The 19,434-nt window shown below is 36.9% G+C and overlaps 1 protein-coding gene across 4 annotated transcripts in view; it reads left to right on the forward strand.

Moving 5' to 3' along the window:
• The first annotated feature begins 5,980 nt into the window (after nt 1-5,980).
• Nucleotides 5,981-19,434, forward strand: part of RPS6KC1 (ribosomal protein S6 kinase C1) — a 149,902-nt gene continuing 136,448 nt past the window's right edge. For all 4 annotated transcript variants that reach the window (XM_054587630.1, XM_054587629.1, XM_054587628.1 and 1 more), the window contains exons 1-2: nt 5,981-6,227; nt 16,654-16,689. In XM_054587630.1, coding sequence (XP_054443605.1) covers nt 6,123-6,227; nt 16,654-16,689 — 141 coding nt within the window. In that variant the 5' untranslated portion in view covers nt 5,981-6,122. The remainder of the gene's footprint in view (nt 6,228-16,653; nt 16,690-19,434) is intronic.

The raw sequence follows: 19,434 nt of genomic DNA on the forward strand, positions 1-19,434 counted from the left end.
TACGTTTACTACCAATATTAGCTAATATGGAACCATTTGTCCTAGGGGAATACGAGACTAGGTACACGTGAACCACTAGTCACAACATTTTAGTCACCTAATCAATACATAACCTTGTTTTATATGTGTTTTGGTTTAAAGATGCTTTAATATATATTTTCTATTCATTAACATTGAATTTATGGCGAATAGCACTGTAACTCATGCTTGAATGAAGTTTATCTAACACATGCAGTTTCTCCGGAAGGGAACATCACAGACTTCTTGCACTTAGGAACATTAGGTAGCCCTTCAGCGCTACCCTTGGGGCCATTTTAAACAGAAAAGTCACCAACAAAAAGCACAAAAGTGTGAAAAACGTGGTGCTAAATAGTCTGTGGAGAGAATACTTGTTTATAGAGTGACAGCTGAAACAAGAAGGCAGAGCTTTGCTTCCTTAGACCTCAGCAGGGAGCTTGCGCTTTGGGCAACTAAATTTTTCACCACCCTGCACATGGCCATAAATGGAGATAACAATACTTATGAAATATTGTGAAGATTAAGTAAAATGATAGCTGTGAAGAATCTGTAATAAGAAACAGAGAGACAGAAATGTTTTATTTTACATCAACTTTGTATGCAAAACAAACAAATACATAAAATTGGTTAAATAAACTATCATAATTAGATAATATGTATATATAACAACTTTATGAAAATCTTTTGGGAAACTGTCAGAGGAAATTAAAAACAGAAGAGAAAATGTTATATAATTAAAAGTAATATAGTATAGATTCAATATATAAAGTATTTCAGGTTTTTTAGCCTTGAGTGGGTATGCTAATGTATAAAAGCCTATTTTGAACTGTTGAATGATAAAAATTTCTTCTATTCTTCAAGGAACTTGTACCATTGTTAATGAAAACCTCCCAATTAATGAAGTTACATAATCATATTTTACAAGTACCCAACACTTACATATAAACATGGGGTAAAAATTATTTTTGCCCTTTTGCCCTTAAAGAACAGGATATGGCAACATGTGGACTGAAAGGAAAAACTAAAAAAATAAAGATTAAAATTTAGATTTGAAATGTCTTTTAAAAAAAATTGCCATTACTGAATTTGAAATGTCTTTTAACTCCTACGCATGTTCCTATACTTCACTCTCAACCTCCAAATTTAGGAAAATGTTTCTGTATAATCTACCAACTCTCTGAAAAAATATCCAAGGTTGTCATGGTGACATTGTTCTCTGCAGAACCTTGTAGTCTGGTGCAGTGCTTTCCTAATTCCTCATGGTTGTGGAATCCTTTTTTTTTTCCATACTGTGTCTCAATTTTCCTGCCTAGTATTACATCTGAGCCTGCTAGAGTGGTGGCAAGTTAAAGATTTAATTTGGAACAAGGCAGATTTATGGGTAGTTATCTACCCATAGTCTAGTAATCAGTTGATCAGTCTGGAAAGCTGATGTAATCCTCTGTGGGTGTAAGTCCTGCAGTGGTCCTCGATGAAAACATTATGGCCCCCAGTCCTTGCTAGAACTTCTCATTTAGTTCTTAACCTATATGGGCTGATTAAATTAAAACTGTTGTTGTCCAGGCTTTAAAAATAATGATAGACCCAGCTGGCTAGCTCATTTGGTTGGAGCATCATTCCTTACACCAAAAGGTTGTGGGTTCCAGCCCCGGTCAGGGCGTGTATGATAGGCAGCCAGTTGATGTTTTTCTTTCACATCGAAGTTCCTCTCCTCTCTCTAAATCAGTAAACATATCCTCAGGTGAGGATTTAAAAAAATGATAGGAATCTGGTAGTCAGGATATAAACTTGGGGTTAGACCTTCTCTTCCCTCTAATCCCTTTCTTATTCCCATCTCTCAGTCTCAGACTGGGAGCTTTGCAGATTTGTGAGTTCCTATAGTGTAGAGACCTGTGGACCTTATGGACCTGAGCTCAATTCTGACAAATAATCTTGCTGCCCACCTTGGTCTGTGTTAGGGCCCTTAGAGTTATCTTGCTAGGAAGGTTTTCAAGGGCAAGGGCAGATCTCAGCAAAGTTCTTTGGATGCAGAGGAGGGGAGGCTAAGAAATGGGAAGGCAGATGAAAGCATGAGAAAGTTGCGTGCAGGAAATGGCAACAGACTTGGTGGTTGTCTAATACCCATTTGGGGAGAAAAACCATGTCTTTTGTTAGTCTACATAATGAATAAATAAATGATTATTTAGTGATACCTTTACCAAGTATTTTGACTCTGCCCATGACAAAAGTAGACATTAGCTGGAAGCAGTGTATGTTTTTCATGAATGCTAACATCAAAGTGTAAGGTATGTATCGTTTTATTCTTTTTAATGACTCTTTAGTTCATAAATAGTTATTTAAACCTGTAAAGTCTGGGATCCTAGAGGTAAAAAAAAGATTTAAGGGAGTCTTTGGGTTATTACAGTATTTTGAAAAATCTAATTGAAATTGAAGGAAGGTCTTCAACAAGAAAGCAAAGGTTTCCCGAAACCTTGAGTTCTGTGCTCTTGACTGATAATACATGTATGAGTTTAATATAGGTACATTTGTTATTTCATTTTGGTCACAAGCTCGTATCAGTAGTTATATGCAATGACTTTGGGAAAGAAGATAAAACAAATAATTATAAAAATACATTTAATTTGGGAGGAAAAAAATCTTTAGAACATTGGAGTTCATGCATTCTGCAAATACCTCTTATCTTCCGTCCACTGCAGCAGATACTGAGGGTAGGAATACAAAGGAAAAACAGCTCTTGCCTTTAAGGAGCTCACAGTGTAATGGGATAAAAACTTGTCAGTCCTAACTTAGCCAACATATCATGACTCTGAAACAGGTGCTGTAGCTGCAATGTCGAATAGAGATGTGGGAGCAGTAGGGGAAGGAGCATCTAATCTTTTGGGGGAAAAAAAGATGGAGACTGTTAAGAGGGCTTCAGAGAGAAATCAGTCTTTGAGAGAGCTGATTCCTGAAGGCTGGTATGGATTAAAAAAAAAAAGCAGATGGCTTGAAGATCTGGGGGTGCAAATTGCAAAGGGTTTGGCTGAACCCCAGAGAAATGAGACTGACAGTTGAGTAGGGACCAGGCACGATGGATCCTAAAAACTATGACATAGAAATATGGCCACAGGATCCACTGAAGAATTTAATGGAGAAACATAATGGCATATGCTTTAAAAATGAATAATTAAAATGGAGGGAAGGGAAGGTGGGAGGGGGCAAGGGAAAGGGGGGGGGAAGGCAGAGACAAATGTATTTAAAAAGTAAATAAATTAATAAAAAAAAAATAAAAAAAAAATGGAAATATGAAGGATGAATTGGAGGGGGCTAGGAAGACCAAGGTAGTTTATGTTTTCTTAATTTAAAAAAATTTATTAAGTGGGATACAACATACACACCGTAAAGTGCATAAATCTTAAGTGTTTAGCTTGATAAATGTTTTCATATGTCTATACTTATGTAACCACTAACAGGATTTAGAACTCCTCCAGCATCCCAGAGGAGTCTGCCCTGTGCTTCCCAGGCAATTCCCATTGTAGCTTTCACTCCGCCACCCCCGATTCTATGGAGAACCACTATCGTCTATCACCATAGATTAGATTTAATTGTTCCTGAGCTTCATATGAATGGAATCACAGACTATGTACTCTTATACCTACATTCTTATATTTAACATTATGTGTGTAATATTTATCCTTGTTGATTAACGTAGCAGTTCGTTCTTTTTCATTGCCATGTAAATCCCATGGTGTGACTTTATACTGCATTTAACTTACCCATTTTACTGCTGATTGACACTTGGGTTGTGTCAACTTTTTGGATCTTATGAATAATCATGCTTAGAACTTTTTAAAAAATATGCCTTTTGTTAATGGGTGTACCAACTCATTTTTCCTGGGAATATATCCGAGAGTGAAATTGCTATTATTATCAGTATTTTTTCCTTTAGTTATTCTGGTACTGCATTGGTAGGTGGAAATTTGACTATTATGAATAAATAAAGTTGCTATGAATATTCACATAGGTCTTTATGTGGACATATATTTTTATTTCTCTTGAGAAAGTACCTAGGAGTGAGATTGCTGGGACATCTGGTAAGTGTGTGTTTATACAACAAGAAACTGCTCAACTGTTTCCTAATGTGGCTGTATCATTTTGAATTCCCACTGGCAACCTATGAAAGTTCCAACTGGAACTCCTGTCCTTATCAACATTGGGTAGTGTCAGTTTTAAAAAATTTAGCCATTATTGTAGTTCAAAGGTGGTCTCTCATTGTAAATTTTTTTTAATTGAGATAAAATTTATATAACATACAATTCACCATTTTAACCATTTTTAAGTGTGTAATTCAGTGGTTTTTAGTATATTCACAACAGTGTGCCATCATCACCACTAATTACTGATTCAATAGTTTTCTTTGTTATAAGCCTATTTAGATTTTCTCTTTTTTCTGAACCAGTTTTGGTTTTGGCTTTGACCAGTTTAGACAGGCTTTCTTTTAGCTCTTTGAACATATTTAAAATCTTTGTCTAGTAAAGATCAACATTTAGGCTTTCTCATGGCTTTTATTGATTGCTGTTTTCCTAATTATGGGCCATGTCTTCTTGGATGTCTCACCATTTTTTTGTTGAAAACTGGACATTTTGGATATAATAATGTGACAACTCTGGAAATCAAATTCTCTTCCCTCCCCAGAGTACACTACTTGGCTATTTCCTATCTCCCTTTCAGTCACAGTTTTCCCTCTATCTATCAGAAAACCTTAGCTAATCTTCCATTCCGAATTAGATGTGTTCTATAGCACTCAATATATTCATCTGCCATGGTACTTGTTGCAATAAATTTTAATTGTTCTCCGTTTTTTCCTACTAGATGGCATGTGAGAACAGGGACTCTCTTTTTAACTCCAATGCCCAATTAACATGATGTCTGGTGCATAGTGGGCAATGAATTCATGTTGAATGAATGAATGAGAGATTTATGTATATGTAGGCAGAAATGGAGCCAGTGGTGAGGAAGCGATTAAAGGTACAGAAAGCAGGGCTGGGATGTCACTGATGAAACAGTGTTTGCCAAAGAAGATAGGTTTCAGAGTGCAGGTGGAATGATTAGTCTTAAAAATAGGGAAGAGCTATGTCTACATATCAGATCAGAATGGAAATGTGAGAACATGGAGGGATTATTTGTTGCTAAGGGTTTCTCTTCCCCCCCCCCCCCTAAAGAAGTGGTGGCAGAGGGCAAAGGGTAGGGAGGCAAAAGAGGAACAGAGGATTGCAGAAAATGGCAAAGACTTGGAATGACCGTTAAGGGGAATGAGAAAGAATCCTGATCAAGGAAAAGGTAAAGGAATTGCCAAGCAGTGTACAGCAGTCAATTGAAACCGGAGACTCTTATCTTGTAATCTTGAGAGCGCCTGTGATTTATTTTCCCCCAGTTAGACGCAGACTCCCGCTTTTAGAATCTGAGGGGATGAATTTTAAGATTAATATAGGGTTGGGCTTGCTGTAGAGGTAGAAAGACAGGTGGACGGGTGGACAGAATTCCAGATTGAAAGAAGAAAGGGTTATGTCTGCCGAGAGTTCAGATGTTGTTGTGGGTATTTGAAGCGATAGAGCGTGAATAGGGAAGGAAAGAAGATGCTCGGCTAGGAAAGAAGATGCTCGGCTAGCGTATCTCTCCATCCCTTATTTAATAGTGTACACAAGCTGAACAGGGACCGGGAGGACCAAGCTGTTAGCGTAGTGTTGTGGCTGTCACAGCTGTCACAAAATCCACAAGGTGACGGATCTAGCGCACAAGGAGACTTGGTAGAGACGTCTCAGTTCTCCGCTGGGGCGAGAGGGGCGGTGTGACCATCTAGTCCTCGATGACTAGCAAAACCCAGGCCCGATGAGGTTCGGAATTGAAAACGACGCCTCCCTCCCGCTAGATGTTAGAAGGGGTCTGACCCGGAAGCTTCTCTGCCAAGCCGGAAGCTGAGCAGTGCGCCGGCGGCGCCGCTGTGGAGCCACCGCCCCCAAGCTGCTGGGCCGCCGCTTCGCCGCCGTTTGGGGGACCCGGAGAGTCTCGGCGCCGGGTTGCCCTGATGGTCCCCGGCAGGCGGCGGCGGCAGAGGCGGCGGGAGGATGACCTCTCCCCGGGAGCGGGGTGCCGACCTGGCCCGTTTCTACACTGTCACCGAGCCTCAGCGACACCCAAGGGGCTACACGGTGTATAAGGTCACCGCCCGGGTGAGTGCCGGTGTGAGGTGTAGGTAGGATCCAGAATTGGGATGAGGGGCTGGGGTGGGGACCCTGGTGTGGGGATACCTGACCCCAGGTCAGAGCCAAGGGCTGGACTGGGTGCGGCTAGTGCAGGGACGTGCGTCGGAGGTGGGGACTTTAGGAAGGCGGAGGTAGGGGCTTAAGGTGGGATGATGCCCGGGACTCCGGGGCTCCCGTGGAGAACGTTGCGATAGTGTTCCCGTTCCCGAGTGCGGCAGAGATTGATGATTCAATGGATGACTCAGCCTCCATCCCATTTGGACTTTCTCACCTGAGGCTGAAATTCGAAGAAGTGATTTTGCTTTCTTCCGAAGGATATGCAGATTAAAATAATTTGTATATTATTTTATTTATGTCATAGATGATATTCTCTCGACCATTTCATACAGCGTCATTGCTTGTACCTAGGCAGACAGACTCTCGAGAAGGGTGTCGGTGTTAGGGCCACCAGTAGGACCTTTCTCTGTCTCTTGTTTGCCTTTGAGTTTTTCATGGTTTACACTAGGAGACAGAAGAGAAATTATACCGAAGGTGTCTTGTGTGAGTTGTCTCGAGGGCACATTTAAAGACTGTGAGTGTCTTTTGTGTTAACCCGTCCAATTTTTAGTACCCACTTTATGTTTCATTGCTCTTGCTCCTTTTGAAGAGAGTTTGTTTCTCTGTTCTTGGAAAATAAAGAATAATAAAATTAAGTCTCCATGTATGCAATGTATATATGTATGAGTATGCATGTATATTAGGCACTTCGTACGCATCACTCAAGTTAGTCCCAATTTTAATGATGAGGAAACAGGTTAAAGGAAGTTTTGTAACTTGCCCAACTTTACATTGCAAGTCAGTAGCACGTTTTGGATGTGAGGCCACTTCTGCCTAACTCCAAATTATATAAAAAGTTAAGAATTAACTTTATTATTATCATTGTTAAAAAGGAAAGGTACAGATAGTAGTATAAGACAATATACATTTGGAGGATGTAGTAATGTGTGATAGAGAGTTCAAGAAGTAGGTCTTGAGAAGGACTTTGCATGGTGTATGGACCCGGTGCACAATTGAGGCAGAGGTGAGAAGTATGGGATGAGCAAGTTTGTTTAAAGATAGTGACGCCAGGCCTGGTGGAGGGCTGTGCTGAGAATAGAGGGGAATTTGCTACTCCCTTTTTGCAAGTAAGGTTGTTACATAGGTGTAGTGTAAGAAATTTTTTTTAAGATTAAGGAGCCCTTATTATACCACTTTTGAAACTTTGTTAGTCATTGGGCCCTTCAAAAAAATCTAGACTTAGTTTCCTAATATGATTTATGGAATTAGAATGATTTTCAACATATGTAATGTTCCCCTTGTAGCACCCTATTCATCCCTTATTATAACACTGCAGTTACGTTGTATCAATCTGTTTATATGTCTATGTCTCTAGTAGATCTAGAATTGGTCTCTATCATTGGTATTTGTTTAGGACAGTGCAAGGCACACATGCCTAAAAAACAGTGTTGAATATTTTCCTCTCCATTCTAGGCAGCACAACCAAAATATGCTTAGTTCTAGGCACTAAGTGCTATGAGAAATACAGGGCTGAATAAAGCATGGACCTTCTTTGCAAAGATAGAGTAGAAGAGAGTTTACTGGAGTTGAAGAAGTATAGTATAAGATAGAAAGTGTTAAGTGCCATAAGAGACTAGAAAAGAGCTATAGGATTTCAGAAGACAGAGATTGCTTCTGGCTCAAGGGCTCAAGGAACATGTGCCAATGAAGACAGGTGGCCAGAGAGGGGAAAAATCCAGACAGGTGCAATAAAGGGAGAGGGCATCATAGGTGGAAGGATAGGTAGAAGGGTTAGAGCCCAAAAAGGCTTGAAGGTATAAATGTGTGTGGAATTTGAACAATAAACAGTACATATGGTAATTACTGCTATTCTTACTTTACAAAAGGCAAGGTTAACCCAGTTCAGATCTTAAATATCTTTTCTCAAGCAGTGAGTGATTTACTGAATTGACTTTTATGACAACATAAGGTAGAAGATAAAGTAGTAGCACATCACCTCAGAACTAACCAAATCCATATAATATGCATGCTACATATTGCTGTAGTTATTTGAACTTGAAAATTGCTTACACCGCCTTTCTTCTCCTTGCCCTCATTTATTGCTTATGTTGCAGATTTTAATTTTAATGTTTAAGTGTCAACAGGAAAGTATACTTAAAAAGTATCAGTGCTTAATATTATAAAACAAGTAAAATATTTATTAATTTTTGAGACTTAATGAGAAAAACATCTTTCTTTCAGAAGAATTAACCAAGTAAGTGGTCCTCTCTTGAGAGAACTTCATGAGATAAAAATTAGGGATGTTTTCTTTATGTTTCCTTACTTTCAGCTTTGAGGAATAATCTCTGTATTCTTCATCCTTGCAGGGTTCTTTATGTGAAAGTAGAATTACAATAATTGAAAATACCATTGTTAAATTTGTCTAAATTTTCGTATAAAAGCTCTTGCATCTTCTTAAATCTCCTTTATCCTTTCTTTTTTTTTTACACAGTTCTCTGGAACCTTGCAGGTTTAGGTAACCTTGTGGCTGGTTATAAGCTTCTTAACAGATTTCCTGGTTAACCTCTGTGTTGCTTATTAAATTTTATCTAGAATAAGTACCTCTATTCAGAATTGAAAAACTCTTTTATAAGTTTCCTTGAGTCTTTAGTTAAAGGAGACTGAGATATAAAAGGACACTTAGCAGTTTTGGGTTGTTTCCTCATGCTGAGTTTACAAAATTCGCATATTGTAATAAAGATTTCTCAACAACATTAAGTGAATGGTAGTTCTTGTGTGTGTTCTTTCCGTGAGTATGGAAAGCAGAAGGTTTACCTTTATAGAAAAGGCAGTGTTGCCTTATGACTTTATTTTGTTTATTTTGAGGCATAACGTATACACAATTTATATAAAATTCACCCATTGTAAGTGGACAGTTTGATGAGTTTGGACAAACATACATAGTTGGTAAACTCCACCACAGTGATCGGCAGAAGTTTCCTGAAGCTCCTTTGCAGTCAGTCCCCTCGCTCCAGCCCCTGTCCCTAGGCAACCACTGGGCAGCTTTTTGTGATAGATTAGGCTGTGTTTTCTAGAATTTCATATAACTGGAATTACATAGTTTGCACTTTTTGTGTGTGTGTGGCTTCTTTAACTCAGCATGATTATTTGAGATTCATCTCTTTTACTGCTTGCCAATATTCCATTGCTTGGTTATATTACAATTAATCTGTTCACCTTTTGGTGGACATTTGGGTTGTTTGCAGTTTTTTGTTATTGTGAAGAAGCTGTTATGAACATTTGTATACAAGTGTTTGTATGGATGTGTGCTTTTATTTCTCGATAGCACATAGATTTGTATACTCTAGCTTTTTATTGTATTTTAATTTTATTTCTTAAAAAAGATTTTCTTTGTTTTTAGAGAGAAGGGAAAGAAGGGAGATAGAAAGGGAGAGAAACATCAATGTGTGGTTGCCTTTTGCACGCCCCCAGCTGGGGACCTGACCTGGAACCCAGGCGTGTGCCCTGACTGGGATTGGAACTGGCAACCCTTTGTTTGCAGGCTGGCACTCGATCTACTGAGCCACCCCAGCCGGGGATTGCTAAGTTGTTTTTTTAAAATAATTTTTCATTTTTCATTTACAGTTAACATATGCTGCTATATTAATTTTAGGTGTACAACCCAGTGATTTGTTGTTTATATAATTTAAGAAGTGATCACTTTCATAAATCTAGTATCCATCTGGACACCATACATAGTTGTTACAATATTATTGACTATATTCCCTATGCTATACTTTACATCCCTATGACTATTCTATAAATACCAAATTGTACTTCTCAGTCCCTTCACCTTTTTCACATATCCTCCAACCCCACCTCCTCAATCTGGCAAATGTCAAAATGTTCTCTGTATGAGTCTATTTATATTCTGTTTGTTCATTTATTTTGTTTTTTAGATTCCACTTATAGGTGAAATCATATGGCATTTGTCTGACTTATTTCACTCAGCACAATATCCTCTAGGTCCATCCATGTTGTTGCAGATGACAAGATTTTATTCTTTTTTATGGCTGAGTCATGTTCCATTGTATATATGCATAACTTCTAATCTATTTATCTATTTATGAGCACTTAGGTTGCTTCCAATAGGTTGGCTACTGTAAATAATGCTGCAATGAAAATATGGATGCATGTGTCTTTTCTATTTGTTTCTATTTTCTATTTGTTCTATTTCTATTGTTTAGGTTTTCTTTGGATAAATACCTACAAATGGGATTGGTGGGTCCTCTTTGTCTCTTCCTACAGCCTTTGTTTTAAAGTCTATTTTGTCTAGTATAAGTGTTGCTACACCAGCTTTTGTTTGTTTGTTTGTTTCCTTCCATTTTCATGAAATATCTTTTTCCATTTCTTTACTTTCAGTGTGTGCGTGTCTTTCAATCTGAACTGAGTCTCTTGTAGACAGCATTTGTAAGGGTCTTGTTTCTTATCCATTCAGCCATACTGTTTTATGATTGAAACATTTAATTCATTTGTATTTAAATTGTTAGAAATGTATTTATTGCCATTTTATTATTCATATTTTTATCTCCCCCCCCGTCCTCCCCCTCTTTTCTTCTTCTTCTTCTTTTTAAAGTTTTTATTTATTTATTTTAGAGAGAGGGGATGGGAGGGAGAGAGGGAGAGAAAAATCAATGCGTAGTTGCCTCCTGTGCACCCCCCACTGGGGACCTGGCTGGCATCCTAGGCATGTGCCCTCATTGGCAGTCGAGCCAGCAACCCTTTGGTTCACAAGCCAACACTCAGTCCACTGAGCCGCACCAGCCCGGGCTCTTTCCTTTTTCTTCATAAAGCAAGCCTCTTTAACATTTGTTGAAGTACTTGTTTGTTGTTAAGAAATTCCTTTAGCTTTTTCTTGTCTGGGAAGCTCCTTATTTCTCCTTTGATTTTAAATGATAGCCTTACTGCGTAAAGTAGCCTTGGTTGTAGGTCCTTGCTTTCCATCGCCTTGAATGTTGCATGCCCCTCCCTCTGGCCTGAGATGATTCTGTTGAGTAATCAGATGACAGTCTAATTGGTGCTCCCTTGTAGATAACTATTTGCTCCTCTCTTGTGGCTTTTAGGATTCTATCCTTGTCATTTTAACTGTGATGTGTCTCAGCATAGGCATCTTTGAGTCCATCTTGTTTGGGACTTTCTGAGCTTTCTGGACTTGTGTGTCTTTTTTCCTTCACTAGATTAGGGAAGTTTTTGGTCATTATTTCTTCAGATAGGTTCTTGATCCCTTGCTTGCTCTCTTCTCCTCCTGGTATTCCCATGGTTTGGATGTTATTATGCTTCATGTTGTCCAAAATGTTTCCTAAGTTCTCCATATTTAAAACAAAACAATCTTTTTTCTTTTTGCCACTCTGCTTGGGTGTTTTTTTTTTTTCCTTGTCTTCCAAATCACTGGTTGAATCCTCTGCTTCATTTAACCTACTTTATTCCTTCCAGCATATTATTTATGTTAGATATTGCATTCTTTATTTATGACTGGTTGGTCCTTTTTTATGGTTTCTATGTCTTTTTTTCATGCTGTTGAGTATCCTTATGATCATTACTTTAAACTCTGTCTGATAAATTGCCTCCATTTCATCTAGTTGTTCTGGAGAATCTCTTGTTCTTTCTTGTTCTTTCATTTGGGGTCTGCTTTTTCTTCCCATTTTGGCTGTTTCGTATTTTCTGCCTTCTTTGTTAAACTAGTCAACTGTCAAAACTGATCAGTTTTAAACTAATCAAGCTATTATCAGCAGTCCAGCTTAAGGTCCATAGGGTGGGGCAGAGTAATTCTTGGGGGTGTGGCTATTGCTTCCCTCAGGCTAATGCCATTCAGAGAGGAGTCCTCTTTCTGCCTGAGAAAGGTGGCTTCCGCAGTATGGGGAATGACTCAGCACAGAGACCCTGGCAGCTGTTCTTTCAGTTCTCTCTTCAGAGCCACCAAGCCCAGACTCTCCTTAAGTGTCTCTAGTCCACTCTGCCTTCCCTCTGCCAGAGCCCAGGGTAAGTGGCTTTGAATGAAATTTTGTGCATTCATTCTTTAAGAGGCTTTCTTCATCTCCAGCTTTCTTTCCCTGGTGGACAGACACCCTGCTACTTTACACACCTGCATGTTACCTGGTTTCCTTTCTGACTCTGGTGCTGTAGGCTAGGGAGCCCAGCTTCAGGTTTAGTCGCACACATCTCTGGGAACCTCCCCCAGCCACTGAAATATCCCTCCGGAACTTCAGCTGCCGCCCATGGGAGCCCAGCCAACCCTCTTGCCCTCCTCCACACTCTCTACCAGCCTTGGGGTGAAGTGGCTTCTTCTGTCTGTCCTTGGATATAGGGCTTCTCTCCAGCTACTGTTCAGCTGGTTATACAGGATGATTTCTGTACAATGTAGTTATAATTCCAGATTGGTCCTGAGAAGAGGTTAGTGTAGCTTCTACTTGCTCCTCTGCATCTTGGATCTCTCAGGTCACTTTAAAGGAATAAAAGGTCACTAAAGTTTAAACCCTTAACCTCTTACATTATTACAAATGCCCATTATTAAAGCAGTGAGAATATTAATGTTCATTTGTTTAAACAGTAGCTCTATAAAGATTTCTTGAAGAAATACTTGGTTTTGGCATAATCTGGAGGTATTTTTAGCAAATAGAGTAATTATGGGGATAGGGAGGAAATTAAAATGTATTTATGCTTAAAAATTTTGAAAAATAGTGGCTCTCAGGTTCAATTTTTTTCCAAATTCTTTATATTCTGCCCTTTATTTTTGACTCTTAATATTATTTAGTAGAAAGTTATCTCATATACCAACAATTTTAGTAAGTGGGTTTAAAAAATTTTTGTTTACATCTTATTGACAAGCTATATATATATATCTAGATATTAAGTTATTATGTTAAACTACAAACTTTTTTTTGAAATTGCGGATTTTGATTTCCTTGAACTTTGGTTGGAAAATAGTTTACCTTAGAGTGGTGCTATACTAATTGGAAAAACTTTAAGTGAGGAAACAACTTCAGCAAACATTTATTGAGTATCTAGAGATAATAATGTTAGTTTCTTTATTCTCTCATGAGATTTTGGGATTTTAATAATGTAGAAAACTGCAATTTCTTACTTTCAGTGTATTACTTTCATAAAAACTTGTTAGAAAGTTGAATGTCTAAAATTTGTCCCATTGACTTACGTAATGTAGGAGTTCTTCCTCTCCAGAGAACTAAAAATACAGAATGTCTAATTAGGGTTTTTGCAGGTGCTGTCTCTGGGGTTCAGACTACCTGGCTGGTGGGTGATAACCAGTCCGCATATGCTTGCCAGCTAGTGATACCTGCAGCTCTGTGGGGAGAAGAGGGCGAGAGGAGCTGAGATGCAGGTGATGGGTGGGCTGGACGTTGAGTTTGGTAGTAGGATGTTTGCTTATGTGAGCTGAGCACTTTGAGGTATCGGTTCTTCTTGCCTGAGTTCTTTTTTTGTGTGTTTGAAATGCAGTTTAAAGGTGTAAGTATATTTATATGAAAGTATATGGATTTTATAAAAGTCAAAGGTCTGAAAGCCAGATTTGCATGTATTATATTGATGAATGTGCCATTTAGTTTACCTAATCACCACAATGCTAATGCATACTGAAATGCTCAATATGGTGCAGCCTCACATTGTTGTATATCCCATTATACCTGCCCTACATTTGAAGAGGCATGTCTTTGAGAAATGAAGAATGGGCAGCCAGGCCCCTCTTGTCTTTTTTGTGTTTGATTATTTGTGTCTTGACATTTAATTTTTTAAAAAATATATTACTTTTGTAAATACTTTATCCTCTTAGCTCTTTTATTTTCTTAAAGTAGCATTTTAACACTTAAGTGAAATAGTCATCAGAGACTTGAAATAAGAAGTTGCTCATAAAAGTGCCTTCTTAAAATGTATGTTTAACTACTCATTTCTAAATGGGCTTATTTTGTGTATTTTTTTGTTAAGAAATATAATACTTAGATTTAAAATTTTGTAGTTTTGTTTTCCAGTAGCTATTTCTTAATCTTATGAAGAAAGTTATTTCGAGTATATCAGAGTTGACAGGGTGATTTCAAATTATCATAATGGTAATTAGGTAGAAGAGAGTTTTTGACTTGACTTTTAAGGGAACTTAGTAATATTTGTTAAGCAGATAATATGAGTTAGCACTCTGCAAAGGATGTAGAGGACCTAATGACGTATGATCTGTGGGTTGTAATGGGCCTGGGCTAGGCCCCGAACTACAATGTCTGTTCTTTGTTTTTTGTTGTAAGGATAGGCAAAGGGGCTCATTTTAACATTGCTCTCTCTCTCTCTCTCTCTCTCTTTTTTTTAATTTTGGTTGATTACTAAACTGGTAAAAAAGCAGTTCATGGCTAGTGCCAGAGGTAGTATTCAAATTTCTTTCTTCTTAATTCTTTCTGTTTGCGAAAATGCTTCAACTTCTGTTTTTTGGTTGATCTGCATTTCTCTGTAAAGACAAAATGGATTTATGTAACAGGCGTTAGGACTGTTTCTCACATACTTGGAATTTTAATGTCTAGGAGGGCCAACTGAGTTATGTTCTGGAAAGAGCACTTTGTTTGGAATCATGGAATTATGAGATCCAGTCCTGCCCATTACTGATTAATATGATTAGTATATGCTCCTGTATGCTCTTAGGCCTTGACTCATTCTCATTCTACCAGGCAGCATTGCTGTGACGATTGAATGAAGGAAAGGATTTAATATCTTAACACAGTAAGAGATGGGTACCTTACTTGTTTTCTTACTTGTTTTCCTAAATTTAGAATTTGCTTTCGGTATTAGTAGGGGCTGATAGACTACACACATTGCAGTAGCATTTCTCAACTGTGTTCCAACTTTTAGTTGATGTCACACTAAATAAATAATATAATAAATAAACAACATATAAAAATAAAAAGTTGAGTGGATAGATGACTCTGGGGAATACTGTACACCTTCCTTTTGGAGATTTGCTAGGCATAAAAATGTATATTATGTGTTTAATTTTTAAACAAAGGTAAACTGACTTCATTTTTAATCCTTTGGAATCACTGTTTTTAAAGAATACCAGCGTCCTGTGTGGTATGGTTTGTGAAGCACTGCTTTAGGGTAATAATTTTCAAGACTTGACAATAGAATTCTGTCCATAAATATATATATATATATACACACACATACACATATATATTAATAGTGTGTGTATATATATTAATATTGTGTGTATATATATTAATATTGTACTTACTGAGTCATTGGTAGTTAATGCTTACGATAGAAATTTATGATCTTTAAATGAAAGATATCACTGTTTTATATTACAACTTTTGTGGAACTTGTTTGTTGCCTGAATTTTGTGACAAAACATTGAAATCCACCAAAATTACTAAATATTAGCAATTTGTATCAGGGTGAATTGAAATAGTTTTGTGTTAGAGTTTATATTGTTGAAATAATCTGAGGGTTCAGTTTTGTTCATTTTTAGTATGTTCTTATCCTTTCCTCAGATTTCTGATTGATATTCTTATTTTCATCAATTTTGCAGTTTTGCTGAAGAGAATTACATAGTTGCAAAGAGTTGTTACTAATGGACATTTGGGCTCAGTTCATGTTATCCTAGTCTTTTTGTGTTTTTGGTTTCCATTTCAGAGGACACATCCTTAATTTAGTTAAGTGAAATACACAGGTGGGACTGCTGAGTCCCTTACGGTGGGGAGCCAGGTGGTTGAACTTGGTAAGGTGTCCAGCGAGTGGTTGTGTTTTTACAGTGTGGTGATGTAGGACTCAGACCTGGGGTGGAGGCATTGAGCAAAAAGGAGAAAGGGCTCATGGATGAGGACAAGTGTGGTGATTGCTGGGGGTTAGGGGGTTTAAGGGGACTAAACGGTAGTGGAAAAAATACAATAAAGATTAAATTAAAAAAAAATAAAAGAGCTTAGGAAACAATAATACAAAAAAAAGAAATAATGCAGAACAATCCCTTGAATATTTTTTCCAGATGCAGCTGCTTTTTATACTTCTAATATTATGGAGGCTGGGAAGGGGGTTAGATAAGATTGGCAGAATAATGTCAAGTAAAAGCGAAGGCCTGAGGCATTCTCTTGTGAATGTAATACGTGAACTTTAGCATGTGGGCTTTATTTCAGCTGCCTTTTTGCTTAATTTTTTAGTGTATGATTTAGATAGTGAAGTTATATAGCTGAGTTCAATGTAAGTGATATAATATGGTATTTTTTTTCCTTTAAGCAAATTGCATTTTTAATACAAATATTGTTGAAAATAATTACACAAATGTGAAGTCTTAAATTTTGATTATGACTAGATATTTCTGTATGTTTTGTTTCAGGTCGTTTCACGAAGAAATCCAGAGGATGTCCAGGAGGTAACATGCTGTTCATGTGAAAATTTTATTTTGTTTCTTATTGAGAAAATTGAATTGTTTGTCAGTCTTTGTATGTTTGTGTGGAGATTGTGTTCAGCTCACTAAACAGTAGTAGAAGCGTCCCATTTCAGACCAGTTAAGTACATTTTAAGGTTTAGTAGGATTTAAGTTACAGAAATAAGAACTTGAGGAATTATTTAGACCTACTAAATGTGTGTTAGATTTTAGTAGGTGTTAAATTATATAAATAAGATTTTCAGGAATTATAATGTTGTTTAATAATGTGATAATTTTTCTGATAGATAGCATTCATAAGATTTCAAGATTAGTTAAGAGCCCCTATTTACCCATTTCAAAATCATGATGCCTGTTTAATAAAAAAGCAAAAAGTATTTGGTAACTAGTATTAATTTTAAAGATTATAATATTAAGTTATGGGTTTCTGTTTGCTTCATTTTTATATTGAGGTGACCTGTTGATATCTTGGAGAACTGCTTTAGGTATAGATGTTTCTTTTTAAAATTTTATACTTGGTAAGTTCTTTTGCAGATTCTTTCCCTCTCCCTAAAATGATATCATTTTGTTATATATTTTGCTTAAAACTGTGGTCCTCTATTTGTAATTACTTTGTACTTATATACCTTTAGGAATCCTATCTGAAGAGCTTACTTCTCTGAACAGTTTTTGATTTACTTTCATATTTACTCATTTTCTTTTTTAAAATTATTTTCCAGTTACAGTTGACATACATTATTATATTAGTTTCAGGTGCATAACATTGATTAGACACTTATATACTTTATGAAGTGATTACCCCAATCTCATTTTTACTAAGATTAGGACATACTGTATATTGGGGATTTTTTTTTTTAACTAAAGAAACAGACACTGTAAGTTGGCAGTCTTAAATCTGCAACATTGTTTGTTTTTTTTTAAATTGAATTTTAATGTCTTTAGGTGGGTATGTGCTTTTATTTTGCCACAAGCTCTACTACTTCTTACTGAAGAATCTGGCTTGATTCATACTTGTACATTTAAGTTGATTGTTTGGTAGTGGTTTGTTTGAGTATGTAACATCAGGTTTAGAGTATATATTGACTTTAATACATGACTATTTCTTAATATCTCTATTATAGTATTTGTTTTTTCCCCCCATGGTTAAAAATAGTTCAATAAAGGACATATTTAAAAAATATGTGTTTTTTTCCTTAGGGTTTTAAGATATCTTGCACCCCCTGTCCCTAATAGTCATGAAGAGAATATTGTAATATTGTTGTTTTGGAAGAAAAGAATATGCATCTATATATCCTAAAATGGCAGTGAAAGTTATTGGCACCATTGATTGCAGTACTCTCTCTCTACTTGTGTCATTTGATTAGTGTGAACTGTTCTTTAGAATTTAGAATTCTGTAGAATGTTAAATTAATAGTCAATACCAGGGTTTTATGCTTTTTGAAAATTTACAACTCTGTTAAAATTGAAAATGGGTTGCATTTCTTTTTGAAAATATTGTCTGATCGCTGTGCTGTAGTTTGTAGCTTGATGTTCCCGTTTTCCAGGGAGAATCCTGAACCAACCTATCATGAACATACTCTCTGCCATTTCCTTAATCCTTTTTTGGGAAAACTCTTTTATAATAACAACTGTTGGTGAACCATTCATCAGAAAACTCTTGTAAGTGTCCTTTAGTCAGATGATTGCATGGTCCTTTGTTAGAAATGCTATAAAAATATCAAAATATGTCTTCTGTCTAGCTGACTTCTTAAAATATAGAATAACCTTGAAATTATAACAATACTTTTTTTTTAATCCTCACCTGAGTACATGCTCATTGATTTTAGAGAGAGGAGAAGAGGGAGAGAGAGAAAGGAGGAGAAACTCAATGTGAGAGAGAAACATTAATTGGTGGGATCAAACCTGCAACCCAGGCACGTACCTTGACCTGGAATAGAACCCACGATCTTTTGATTTACAGGATGACGCTCCAACCAACTGAGCCACACCAGCCAAGGCATAATAATACTTTTTAGTTTCCCATATGTTTCATTTAAACATTGGAATTCTCCTTTAGGAGAGGAATTAATCTAAGGGTTGTTTCCATTTCCTTTCCTTTTACTTTCTCTCTTCATTAACTAATTCATTTAATTATTGCTCTAGAATTTAGGCTTTACAGGGTTATTAAGGATTAGTAGGTGTCTAGTTAATTTAATCAAATATAGGGCTAATATAATTGCTGTCCTTGTAAAACCAGAGAAATTTTGCTGTTTGTTTATACATATATACATATATGCATACATGCACACATACCTTAGCACATGCAGTATTTTCTTTCTAAGAATGCTTAAATACTAACATGTGGTAAGTAACTTAAAATTATTTAGAATAGCCCCTCCCCTCCCTTAGTGGTTACACATTTCCTCTAAATTTTTATTTATTAAGAGCAGTATGGGTGAATCTGAAGTGGGGCAACATCAGTCCATGTGGCTTCTCCTTCAGAAGATTCTCTAGAGCATGAATACTTGTAGCGAGTAGAGAGAGAGAGAGATGGAAATACGCCCTCCCTCCCCGGCCTTTTAAAAGAAGTAACCTACAGAGCTCTGTTTCTCTATAGGTAGTAAATTTTACTGGTGTTAGAAATGTGTCAAAAGAAAGAAAATTCATAAGCAAATCAGCAAGTTCTAAGTGCTATAGAAGAGTAAAAAGGACAAAGTTAATTGGATTGAATGGTTTTATAAAAGATAAGAA

The sequence above is a fragment of the Pteronotus mesoamericanus genome, unplaced genomic scaffold (assembly GCF_021234165.1).
Source record: "Pteronotus mesoamericanus isolate MK-2021 breed Mesoamerican mustached bat unplaced genomic scaffold, CSHL_Meso_final scaffold_1186, whole genome shotgun sequence".
Classification (NCBI taxonomy): domain Eukaryota; kingdom Metazoa; phylum Chordata; class Mammalia; order Chiroptera; family Mormoopidae; genus Pteronotus; species Pteronotus mesoamericanus.